General features: G+C 50.5%; 1 protein-coding gene across 2 annotated transcripts in view; it reads left to right on the top strand.

Moving 5' to 3' along the window:
- LOC144482108 (NACHT, LRR and PYD domains-containing protein 3-like) overlaps positions 1-12,409 on the top strand; it is a 102,251-nt gene that overhangs the window by 35,407 nt on the left and 54,435 nt on the right. For both annotated transcript variants that reach the window (XM_078201344.1, XM_078201345.1), the window contains exons 4-5: positions 502-673; positions 763-828. In XM_078201344.1, the coding sequence (XP_078057470.1) occupies positions 502-673; positions 763-828 (238 nt within the window). The remainder of the gene's footprint in view (positions 1-501; positions 674-762; positions 829-12,409) is intronic.

The raw sequence follows: 12,409 nt of genomic DNA, 5'->3' as shown, positions 1-12,409 counted from the left end.
GCGCAGTTCCAACAACTTTCAAGATGCTCGACAGCATCTCGGACAAAACAGCCACCTGATTGACACCCCACCTCACCAACATCAGCATTCACACCCTCCACTATCGACACACATGGCGGCGGTGTTTGCCATTTACATGATACACTGCCACAGCATAATAAAACAGTGGATCATATAGTCTATCAGTAATCTGATGTCATGTTGGGCACGGAAGTTCAGATGAAATTAATCCCATTGAAATTATTGCTGGTTCTCTGGAATTTCTCACTCTCTTTGAAAATTATTTTAAATTAAAAATTGGTTTATTCATATGTCGTTTAAATTAAGGACGGAATCAAAATGTGATCTATATTCAGTTTTCAGAACGGATCAGGACCCAGTCCAGGGACTGCCTCCTGTCCTCAAAACACCTGGGAAATCCCTGAACAGATCCTTTCCTTCTCATTCCCAGTGCTTACCTTTCACTCTGTTTTCCAATACGCTCCTTATTTTTCTTTACAGAAAGTAAATGAAATCGCAGACAGTGGGAACCTCGCGGACTGTTCCAAACTTATCCTAAATCTGGTGATAGAGAAAGGCCCTCGGGCTCTCAGGGTGATGTGGGAATCCTTTGTGGAAATGCACCGTGGGTTACCAAAGTTGGAGAAAATACTGAGAGAATTACCGACACTTGGTACAGTAAAATCGCACAGTGAATTAAACATTGCAGATTTTTCTGATATTGCACATAGCTGATTTCATGATTGTAATTCCTTTAATCAGGTCCTGATGCATTTGTTTACATGAACATCCCACAAGGTTTATCGGAAGTACCCAGTAACCTAAAAGGTAAGTGATGACAGTGAAGATTGCAAACTAATTATTTCACTTCTCAGAGTCTGAATAGTTAGTTGTCAGAATTTGGAAATCAGAAAATCGAAGTCTCGGAATCAGGGTTAAATATTGTTTGAATTTGTCGACCATCCTCATCTGTTCTGGATAGGTTCAAGTTTGCAATTCATCCGACCATACACATTAGGAGCAAATGTTGACCTCTCGGTCCCTCTAAACTGCTCCACCATTGAACAAGTCCATGGCTGATCGCATCACAACCTTCACATTGCATTCCTGTTTTTCCCAATCATCTTTCGTCTGTTGTGCTTTATATTTTTTCACTGAACCAACTCTAAATTACCAGAACCTCATTTTCTTGTTCTGTGTATTTTCCACCATAGTCCATAAATATTTCGAATGCCTGAACTTCACTGAACCCCTGCCAAGTTTGTTTTTTCAAGTTTATTCTTTAAATAGTTCAAATCCTCAGTTAACTAATCCATTTAGGGGGATTAGCGGGGGTAAATATGTGGAGTTATGGGAAAGTGCTTGGGTGGGATGTTCTGTCGGAGAGTCGGTAGAGACTCGATGGACCTGGTGGCTTCCTTCCCCACAATCAAGGCTCGCCTTGTTAACATGCTCGTAATGTCTCTGTTTTGCAATTCTTAAACACCCTTCAACTTGTTCTGAAAGCCAAGTATCGAGAGCTCGGCGTGCCTTTGTGAGGGTGACCATCAAAGCTAATGAGTGCTGCTTATTGTGTTGCTGTTCTAAATCGTGAATTACCTTTTTACATTTGATCACTTTAATTTATTATTCTTCCTTTTGGAACAAGTAAATGATATGATGCGGCCCCTTAAATGTTCCTTTACGCTGTTTCATAGGGTCAGGGACAGTATTAAGTTATAGACAACGTTGTAATTATTTTCTCATCATTTAAGGAAGATGCATTCAAACGCCATCTCTTTGCAGTAGATTTTTGACCCAGGTCACAAGCCTATGGACTTATGATCAGAGAGAGTTATAGTGAGAATGTCACTGTCAGTGATTCTATGAGACTCTGACTCAATTGTAAATAAATAGTCAATGCGAGAGTGAAAGCAGTGAGTTTTGGAGTAAAATATAAAGTCTCTGTTAACTCTCTCGTCTGAAGAAGCTTCCATCTGTCCAGCAGCCCAGATTCAGGAACATGATTTCTCAGTGATTTGCTTATATTGGAGCACGGGTTTGATGATGCTGAGAGCCAGTCTCCCATTTGGGACAGAACACAATTCGAATCTCACCCAATAAGAACAATCCTGTACTTTTAGCTGAGATAAGATTGAAGATTAGCTTCATGAATTGTGGGTCATTCTCATTTGGGGCACATGAATGACAGTTCCGTGCCTTCTCCTGTTCCGTTATGCAATACGAATTTGCCTTCATTGTCCGTATGTTGTAAGTGGACACAAAATTTCACCAGTCTGTGAAATACGATTGTTAAACCCCTTATTCCCCCTGATGGGTGAGAGGAAAAGAAGACCTGGTTTGCCCAAGATCTGCCCAACTGCTATGTTCTTTATCTGACAAATGTGTTTCCTTTAAAAATGCAATTTTGCAGCTTTGATGTTTCAGCTGAGAGAGCATTTTTCCCTTAAGAGGTTTATATTACCCTTTTACATTCTAGCTAATTACCTTGAACACATCCATAATAATCTGCATTTAATTGATCTGACCGGAGTATCCAGCTCGGCAAGTAGCCTGATATCAGAGAAGAAAGCATTGAGAGAGGGGGAAGGAGAAAAATAAAGAAAAATGTACTGCCAATACAATGGCTTTTACATGGTTCCCTTGGGATCACTGTGATAAAAACTATATACATAAAACGTTTAACTGCAAATTTGATCCATTTCCAAGTGCTGAAAACCAAATGTGCTTAAACCAACAAAAGTGGCTCGCTATTCAACCCATCAAATGTCTACTTGAGTCTCATAACTATAATTCTCCAGAGAAGATGTTCCGACTCTGAGGCCTATAGCTCCATTGGTGATAAGCCACATGAGTTAACTCTCCCGTCGAAACAAGCGCAGCCGTGTCCATGGATACGGTCAGCTGAGACTGCTCCATCCCGCCCATCAAAGTGTTCATATCCCCACCCGTTATGTGAACTGGCTAAAACTTTCTGAACATCACTGAATAAAGCAAAGTGCATATAAAAAATACATCTCTGCCACTTGGAAAATGATAGCAGCAAATAACATGCGATGTGGTGCAAGGTTCGCTCCAGCTGCTTACCCTCCAATCGGCTCGCACTGATGCCCAGATGTTGCAAACCCTCTGCAGCCTGCAATGCAGATGAAAAAGATTTGCTTGCATCCTTGAGGTGGACTCTCACCCTCACCGGTTAATGTTTTGAAACCTTATGCTTTTCTCCCTAAGCTGCTTTTTAATAGCTGTATATTCATATGTTTACCACTCCAGATGTGGTGAGTCGTCGTTGTCCAGCATGAATCGCCTTCCTTTCAATTGGAGATTTTTCTCACCTCAAGCCTTGGTGAGAATATACTCTTGTGTCCGGAATCTGAGCAATTTTACCACCGATTATCTCAGGGTGCATTAGGATTCAACGGCTTTTATTGCAGCGATCTATGAACCCGCTCTTGTTGTAGTAGAACATCGACTGGCAGTTTCTGTAGCTCATTGAAAGAGCTTTTGACCAAATGGATAATGTCCCCGCCTTCTGAGTTTTCTGGCACCCATAAACTCACAGGGGATTCTGTCTCCTGAATTTTTCGAGGTACTCACATCTGTCCTCTAACTGCCTATTTCGATAGAGTAAATGAAAGAGTAGCTTGTTGTTGCTGATGTTGTTATCCTCAAACTTTCTCATTCTGTTCTCAGACTCCAGTAACTGCTTTGAAAATCCGCTGACAGTTTGTTCCAGTTCTGAGATTGAATTAATGCTTTTCTCAAGGACCTCATTTACGGAATGTCTGAATGTTCTCAGTTCAGGAAAGTGCTCAGACCAGACCTTTCCATACCTGACTTTTCTCAGATCGATCAGCATGGGGTTCTGCTCAGACTTCTCAATACCGGATGTGGTGCTCAGGCAGCCCTGATGCTGCCATGCGGAGAGGGGTGGCGAATTCTCACTTCTTTGTTTCAATCTTCCTTAAACACTTTGCATTCTTCTCTCTTCTGTCTCATAGTTTGGCTCTTGTGTCTATATCTATAAGTGGTAATTGTTTGGAGGTTATTTAATAACTGGATGGCGATGGATTTTTGTTCGGCTTGAACAGAGAAATACACAGTCGGCAGCGATTAATTTCTCCAGCTCCCTCTTGTGTCCAATTTCCCCACTTTTTGAAGAACTTGGCTGTCAGACAACCCTTGCAATTTTAAGTGTTTCGCTGGACTTTCAATAATTTCACCTTTCCTTTCCCCGACAAGTCACTCTCATTCCAAATTATCTGCCAATTCAGTAAACGAAGTCTTAGTTACTTTCTGTAAACCCATCAGTGTTACACCTTCCATTTTCAGGAACGTCTAAGCAATTTCCAACGGGATTTTGCATTCCAACTGTGGTACAATCAACACCAAAATAATTTTACCGTTCAGCATCCAGTAACTGGCCCTCCATGTGTGAAAATTTCCACTGAATTTTTACTAAGAATCCAATTACCCTTTCTCGACGTTTTGAAATTCCAGGCAGGTCCCCACTTGTGTAACAATTCCAGTCGATGTTATAACAGGATGGGATAATCCCAGAATGAAACTCTGGCTCAAAGGATTGCAATTTTTAAGAAGAAAAAATAAATAAACGTGGACTCACAGAGTCACAGAACCACTACTTAGTTTTAGCAACAAGAAAGGAACATTTATTAAAAAATGAAAAATGGATTATAATAAAATACACCTTTACTCCTCATTTAGGTCATCCAATACACACAAGTTCTAAGAAGAACACGAATGACAATGTACAATTGCAGGAAACTATGATGGTCTCATCAGCCCACAAGATACTGTTTGCTATTTCTCCTCAGAATCCGCTCAGGTGCTTGTCATTTGCGAGTTTCCAAACTCCACTCCCCAAAAAAATGCTTCATGTCTTGTAGTATATCTCACATCGACTTTCTTGCACAAATCGTCTCTCGCACACATCCTCTCTGGCACACCCATCCTCTCTGGCACACCCATCCTCTCTGGCACGCACATCCTCTCTGGCACGCGCATCCTCTCTGGCACGCGCATCCTCTCTGGCACGCGCATCCTCTCTGGCACGCGCATCCTCTCTGGCACGCGCATCCTCTCTGGCACGCGCATCCTCTCTGGCGCGCGCATCCTCTCTGGCGCGCGCATCCTCTCTGGCGCGCGCATCCTCTCTGGCGCGCGCATCCTCTCTGGCGAGCGCATCCTCTCTGGCGCGCGCATCCTGTCAGGCGCGCGCATCCTGTCAGGCGCGCGCATCCTGTCAGGCGCGCGCATCCTGTCAGGCGCGCGCATCCTGTCTGGCGCGCGCATCCTGTCTGGCGCGCGCATCCTCATCTGGCACACATATCCTCGATGTGGAGATGCCAGCATTGGACTGGGGTAAACACAGTAAGAAGTCTCACAACACCAGGTTAAAGTCGAACAGGTTGATTTGGTAGCACAAGCCAATTTGGTAGCACAAGCCACCAGCTTTTGGAGCGCTGCCCCTTCATCAGGTGAGTGGAGTTCTCTGGCACACACATCTCTCCGGCACACACATCCTCATCAGGCACACACATCCTCATCAGGCACACACATCCTCTCTGGCAAAAACATCCTCTCTGGCACAAACATCCTCTCTGGCACAAACATCCTCTCTGGCACAAACATTCTCTCTGGCACAAACATCCTCTCTGGCACAAACATCCTCTCTGGCACAAACGTCCTCTCTGGCACAAACATCCTCTCTGGCACAAACATCCTCTCTGGCACAAACGTCCTCTCTGGCACAAACGTCCTCTCTGGCACAAACGTCCGCTCTGGCACAAACATCCTCTCTGGCACAAACGTCCTCTCTGGCACAAACCTCCTCCCTGGCACAAACCTCCTCCCTGGCACAAACCTCCTCCCTGGCACAAACCTCCTCCCTGGCATAAACCTCCTCCCTGGCACAAACCTCCTCCCTGGCACAAACCTCCTCCCTGGCACAAACCTCCTCCCTGGCACAAACCTCCTCCCTGTCACAAACCTCCTCCCTGGCACAAACCTCCTCCCTGGCACAAACCTCCTCCCTGGCACAAACCTCCTCCCTGGCAAAAACCTCCTCCCTGGCACGAACCTCCTCCCTGGCACGAACCTGCTCCCTGGCACAAACCTCCTCCCTGGCACGAACCTCCTCCCTGGCACAAACCTCCTCCCTGGCACAAACCTCCTCCCTGGCACGAACCTCCTCCCTGGCACAAACCTCCTCCCTGGCACGAACCTCCTCCCTGGCACGAACCTCCTCCCTGGCACAAACCTCCTCCCTGGCACGAACCTCCTCCCTGGCACGAACCTCCTCCCTGGCACGAACCTCCTCCCTGGCACAAACCTCCTCCCTGGCACAAACCTCCTCCCTGGCACAAACCTCCTCCCTGGCACAAACCTCCTCCCTGGCACAAACCTCCTCCCTGGCACAAACCTCCTCCCTGGCACAAACCTCCTCCCTGGCACAAACCTCCTCCCTGGCACAAACCTCCTCCCTGGCACAAACCTCCTCCCTGGCACAAACCTCCTCCCTGGCACAAACCTCCTCCCTGGCACAAACCCCCTCCCTGGCACAAACCCCCTCCCTGGCACAAACCTCCTCCCTGGCACAAACCTCCTCCCTGGCACAAACCTCCTCCCTGGCACAAACCTCCTCCCTGGCACAAACCTCCTCCCTGGCACAAACCTCCTCCCTGGCACAAACCTCCTCCCTGGCACAAACCTCCTCCCTGGCACAAACCTCCTCCCTGGCACAAACCTCCTCCCTGGCACAAACCTCCTCCCTGGCACAAACCTCCTCCCTGGCACAAACCTCCTCCCTGGCACAAACCTCCTCCCTGGCACAAACCTCCTCCCTGGCACAAACCTCCTCCCTGGCACAAACCTCCTCCCTGGCACAAACCTCCTCCCTGGCACAAACCTCCTCCCTGGCACAAACCTCCTCCCTGGCACAAACCTCCTCCCTGGCACAAACCTCCTCCCTGGCACAAACCTCCTCCCTGGCACAAACCTCCTCCCTGGCACAAACCTCCTCCCTGGCACAAACCTCCTCCCTGGCACAAACCTCCTCCCTGGCACAAACCCCCTCCCTGGCACAAACCCCCTCCCTGGCACAAACCCCCTCCCTGGCACAAACCTCCTCCCTGGCACAAACCTCCTCCCTGGCACAAACCTCCTCCCTGGCACAAACCTCCTCCCTGGCACAAACCTCCTCCCTGGCACAAACCTCCTCCCTGGCACAAACCTCCTCCCTGGCACAAACCTCCTCCCTGGCACAAACCTCCTCCCTGGCACAAACCTCCTCCCTGGCACAAACCTCCTCCCTGGCACAAACCTCCTCCCTGGCACAAACCTCCTCCCTGGCACAAACCTCCTCCCTGGCACAAACCTCCTCCCTGGCACAAACCTCCTCCCTGGCACAAACCTCCTCCCTGGCACAAACCTCCTCCCTGGCACAAACCACCTCCCTGGCACAAACCTCCTCCCTGGCACAAACCTCCTCCCTGGCACAAACCTCCTCCCTGGCACAAACCTCCTCCCTGGCACAAACCTCCTCCCTGGCACAAACCTCCTCCCTGGCACAAACCTCCTCCCTGGCACAAACCTCCTCCCTGGCACAAACCTCCTCCCTGGCACAAACCTCCTCCCTGGCACAAACCTCCTCCCTGGCACAAACCTCCTCCCTGGCACAAACCTCCTCCCTGGCACAAACCTCGTCCCTGGCACAAACCTCCTCCCTGGCACAAACCTCCTCCCTGGCACAAACCTCCTCCCTGGCACAAACCCCCTCCCTGGCACAATCCCCTCCCTGGCACAAACCCCCTCCCTGGCACAAACCTCCTCCCTGGCACAAACCTCCTCCCTGGCACAAACCTCCTCCCTGGCACAAACCTCCTCCCTGGCACAAACCTCCTCCCTGGCACAAACCTCCTCCCTGGCACAAACCTCCTCCCTGGCACAAACCTCCTCCCTGGCACAAACCTCCTCCCTGGCACAAACCTCCTCCCTGGCACAAACCTCCTCCCTGGCACAAACCTCCTCCCTGGCACAAACCTCCTCCCTGGCACAAACCTCCTCCCTGGCACAAACCCCCTCCCTGGCACAAACCCCCTCCCTGGCACAAACCTCCTCCCTGGCACAAACCTCCTCCCTGGCACAAACCTCCTCCCTGGCACAAACCTCCTCCCTGGCACAAACCTCCTCCCTGGCACAAACCTCCTCCCTGGCACAAACCTCCTCCCTGGCACAAACCTCCTCCCTGGCACAAACCTCCTCCCTGGCACAAACCTCCTCCCTGGCACAAACCTCCTCCCTGGCACAAACCTCCTCCCTGGCACAAACCTCCTCCCTGGCACAAACCTCCTCCCTGGCACAAACCTCCTGCCTGGCACAAACCTCCTCCCTGGCACAAACCTCCTGCCTGGCACAAACCTCCTGCCTGGCACAAACCTCCAGGCTGGCACAATCCTCCAGCCTGGCACAAACCTCCAGGCTGGCACAAACCTCCAGCCTGGCACAAACCTCCAGCCTGGCACAAACCTCCAGGCTGGCACAAACCTCCAGCCTGGCACAAACCTCCAGCCTGGCACAAACCTCCAGCCTGGCACAAACCTCCAGCCTGGCACAAACCTCCAGCCGGGCACAAACCTCCAGCCTGGCACAAACCTCCAGCCTGGCACAAACCTCCAGCCTGGCACAAACCTCCAGCCTGGCACAAACCTCCAGCCTGGCACACAGCTCCAGCCTGGCACACAGCTCCTCCCTGGCACACAGCTCCTCCCTGGCACACAGCTCCTCCCTGGCACACAGCTCCTCCCTGGCACACAGCTCCTCCCTGGCACACAGCTCCTCCCTGGCACACAGCTCCTCCCTGGCACACAGCTCCTCCCTGGCACACAGCTCCTCGCTGGCACACAGCTCCTCGCTGGCACACAGCTCCTGCCTGCCACACAGCTCCTGCCTGCCACACAGCTCCTGCCTGCCACACAGCTCCTGCCTGCCACACAGCTCCTGCCTGCCACACAGCTCCTGCCTGCCACACAGCTCTTGCCTGCCACACAGCTCCTGCCTGCCACACAGCTCCTGCCTGCCACACAGCTCCTGCCTGCCACACAGCTCCTGCCTGCCACACAGCTCCTGCCTGCCACACAGCTCCTGCCTGCCACACAGCTCCTGCCTGCCACACAGCTCCTGCCTGCCACACAGCTCCTGCCTGCCACACAGCTCCTGCCTGCCACACAGCTCCTGCCTGCCACACAGCTCCTGCCTGCCACACAGCTCCTGCCTGCCACACAGCTCCTGCCTGCCACACAGCTCCTGCCTGCCACACAGCTCCTGCCTGCCACACAGCTCCTGCCTGCCACACAGCTCCTGCCTGCCACACAGCTCCTGCCTGCCACACAGCTCCTGCCTGCCACACAGCTCCTGCCTGCCACACAGCTCCAGCCTGCCACACAGCTCCTGCCTGCCACACAGCTCCTGCCTGCCACACAGCTCCTGCCTGCCACACAGCTCCTGCCTGCCACACAGCTCCTGCCTGCCACACAGCTCCTGCCTGCCACACAGCTCCTGCCTGCCACACAGCTCCTGCCTGCCACACAGCTCCTGCCTGCCACACAGCTCCTGCCTGCCACACAGCTCCTGCCTGCCACACAGCTCCTGCCTGCCACACAGCTCCTGCCTGCCACACAGCTCCTGCCTGCCACACAGCTCCTGCCTGCCACACAGCTCCTGCCTGCCACACAGCTCCTGCCTGCCACACAGCTCCTGCCTGCCACACAGCTCCTGCCTGCCACACAGCTCCTGCCTGCCACACAGCTCCTGCCTGCCACACAGCTCCTGCCTGCCACACAGCTCCTGCCTGCCACACAGCTCCTGCCTGCCACACAGCTCCTGCCTGCCACACAGCTCCTGCCTGCCACACAGCTCCTGCCTGCCACACAGCTCCTGCCTGCCACACAGCTCCTGCCTGCCACACAGCTCCTGCCTGCCACACAGCTCCTGCCTGCCACACACATCCTGGCTGCACACACATCTTCACTGGCACATAGTTCCACTTTGGCACTCACGTCCTTTCTGGCACACACATCCTCTCTTGCGCACATGCATTCTTCTGTTGATTCCTTGACAATCTCTATCACTTTCATAAGAACATAAGAACATAAGAAATAGGAGCAGGAGTAGGCCATCTAGCCCCTCGAGCCTGCCCCGCCATTCAATAAGATCATGGCTGATCTGACGTGGATCAGTACCACTTACCCGCCTGATCCCCATAACCCTTAATTCCCTTCCCGATCAGGAATCCATCCATCCGCGCTTTAAACATATTCAGCGAGGTAGCCTCCACCACCTCAGTGGGCAGAGAATTCCAGAGATTCACCACCCTCTGGGAGAAGAAGTTCCTCCTCAACTCTGTCTTAAACCGACCCCCCTTTATTTTGAGGCTGTGTCCTCTAGTTTTAACTTCCTTACTAAGTGGAAAGAATCTCTCCGCCTCCACCCTATCCAGCCCCCGCATTATCTTATAAGTCTCCATAAGATCCCCCCTCATCCTTCTAAACTCCAACGAGTACAAACCCAATCTCCTCAGCTTCTCCTCATAATCCAAACCCCTCATCTCCGGTATCAACCTGGTGAACCTTCTCTGCACTCCCTCCAATGCCAATATATCCTTCCTCATATAAGGGGACCAATACTGCACACAGTATTCCAGCTGCGGCCTCACCAATGCCCTGTACAGGTGCATCAAGACATCCCTGCTTTTATATTCTATCCCCTTCGCAATATAGGCCAACATCCCATTTGCCTTCTTGATCACCTGTTGTACCTGCAGACTGGGCTTTTGCGTCTCATGCACAAGGACCCCCAGGTCCCTTTGCACGGTAGCATGTTTTAATTTGTTTCCATTGAGATAGTAATCCCATTTGTTATTATTTCCTCCAAAGTGTATAACCTCGCATTTCTCAACGTTATACTCCATTTGCCATATCCTCGCCCACTCACTCAGCCTGTCCAAATCTCTCTGCAGATCTTCTCCGTCCTCCACACGATTCACTTTTCCACTTATCTTTGTGTCGTCTGCAAACTCCGTTACCCTACACTCCGTCCCCTCCTCCAGATCATCTATATAAATGGTAAATAGTTGCGGCCCGAGTACCGATCCCTGCGGCACGCCACTAGTTACCTTCCTCCAACCGGAAAAACACCCATTTATTCCGACTCTTTGCTTCCTGTCGGATAGCCAGTCCCCAATCCACTTTAACACACTACCCCCAACTCCGTGTGCCCTAATCTTCTTCAGTAGCCTTTTATGGGGCACCTTATCAAACGCCTTTTGGAAATCCAAAAACACCGCATCCACCGGTTCTCCTCCATCAACCGCCCTAGTCACATCTTCATGAAAATCCAACATGTTCGTCAAGCACGACTTTCCCCTCATGAATCCATGCTGCGTCTGATTGATCGAACCATTTCTATCCAGATGCCCTGCTATCTCCTCTTTAATAATGGATTCCAGCATTTTCCCTACTACAGACGTTAAGCTGACCGGCCTATAGTTACCCGCCTTTTGTCTCCTTCCTTTTTTAAACAGCGGCGTAACATTAGCCGTTTTCCAATCAACCGGCACTACCCCAGAATGCAACGAGTTTTGATAAATAATCACTAACGCATCCACTATTACCTATGACATTTCTTTCAATACCCTGGGATGCATTCCATCCGGACCCGGGGACTTATCCACCTTCAGTCCCATTCGTCTACCCAGCACTGCCTCTCTGGTAACATTAATTGTATTAAGTATTTCTCCTGCTGCCAACCCTCTATCGTTAATATTTGGCAAACTATTTGTGTCCTCCACCGTGAAGACCGACACAAAAAACTTATTTAAAGACTCAGCCATATCCTCATTTCCCACTATTAACTCCCCCCTCTCGTCCTCCAAGGGTCCAACATTCACTCTAGCCACTCTATTCCTTTTTATATATTTATAAAAACTTTTACTATCATTTTTTATATTAATTGCTAGCCTAGCTTCATAGTCTATCCTTCCTTTCTTTATCGCTTTCTTAGTCTCTCTTTGTTGTTTCTTAAGTTTTTCCCAATCACTTGTTTCTCCACTATTTTTGGCCACTCTGTACGCAGCTGTTTTTATTTTAATACTCTCCTTTATTTCCTTCGTTATCCACGGCTGGTTCTCCCTTTTCTTACAATCCTTGTTTTTTGCTGGAATATATTTTTGCTGAGAACTGAAAAGGATCTCCTTAAAAATCCTCCACGGTTCCTCAGCTATCCTACCTGCCAGCCTGCTCTCCCAGTCTACCTTAGCCAATTCATCCCTCATCCTATCATATTTCCCTCTGTTCAAACAGAGGACACTGGTTTGGGACCAAACTTTCTCCTC

Source organism: Mustelus asterias (assembly GCF_964213995.1).
Source record: "Mustelus asterias chromosome 26 unlocalized genomic scaffold, sMusAst1.hap1.1 SUPER_26_unloc_17, whole genome shotgun sequence".
Lineage (NCBI taxonomy): Eukaryota > Metazoa > Chordata > Chondrichthyes > Carcharhiniformes > Triakidae > Mustelus > Mustelus asterias.
The sequence above is the reverse complement of the archived record's forward strand: the minus strand, read 5'-3'. Positions and strand labels throughout refer to the sequence as shown.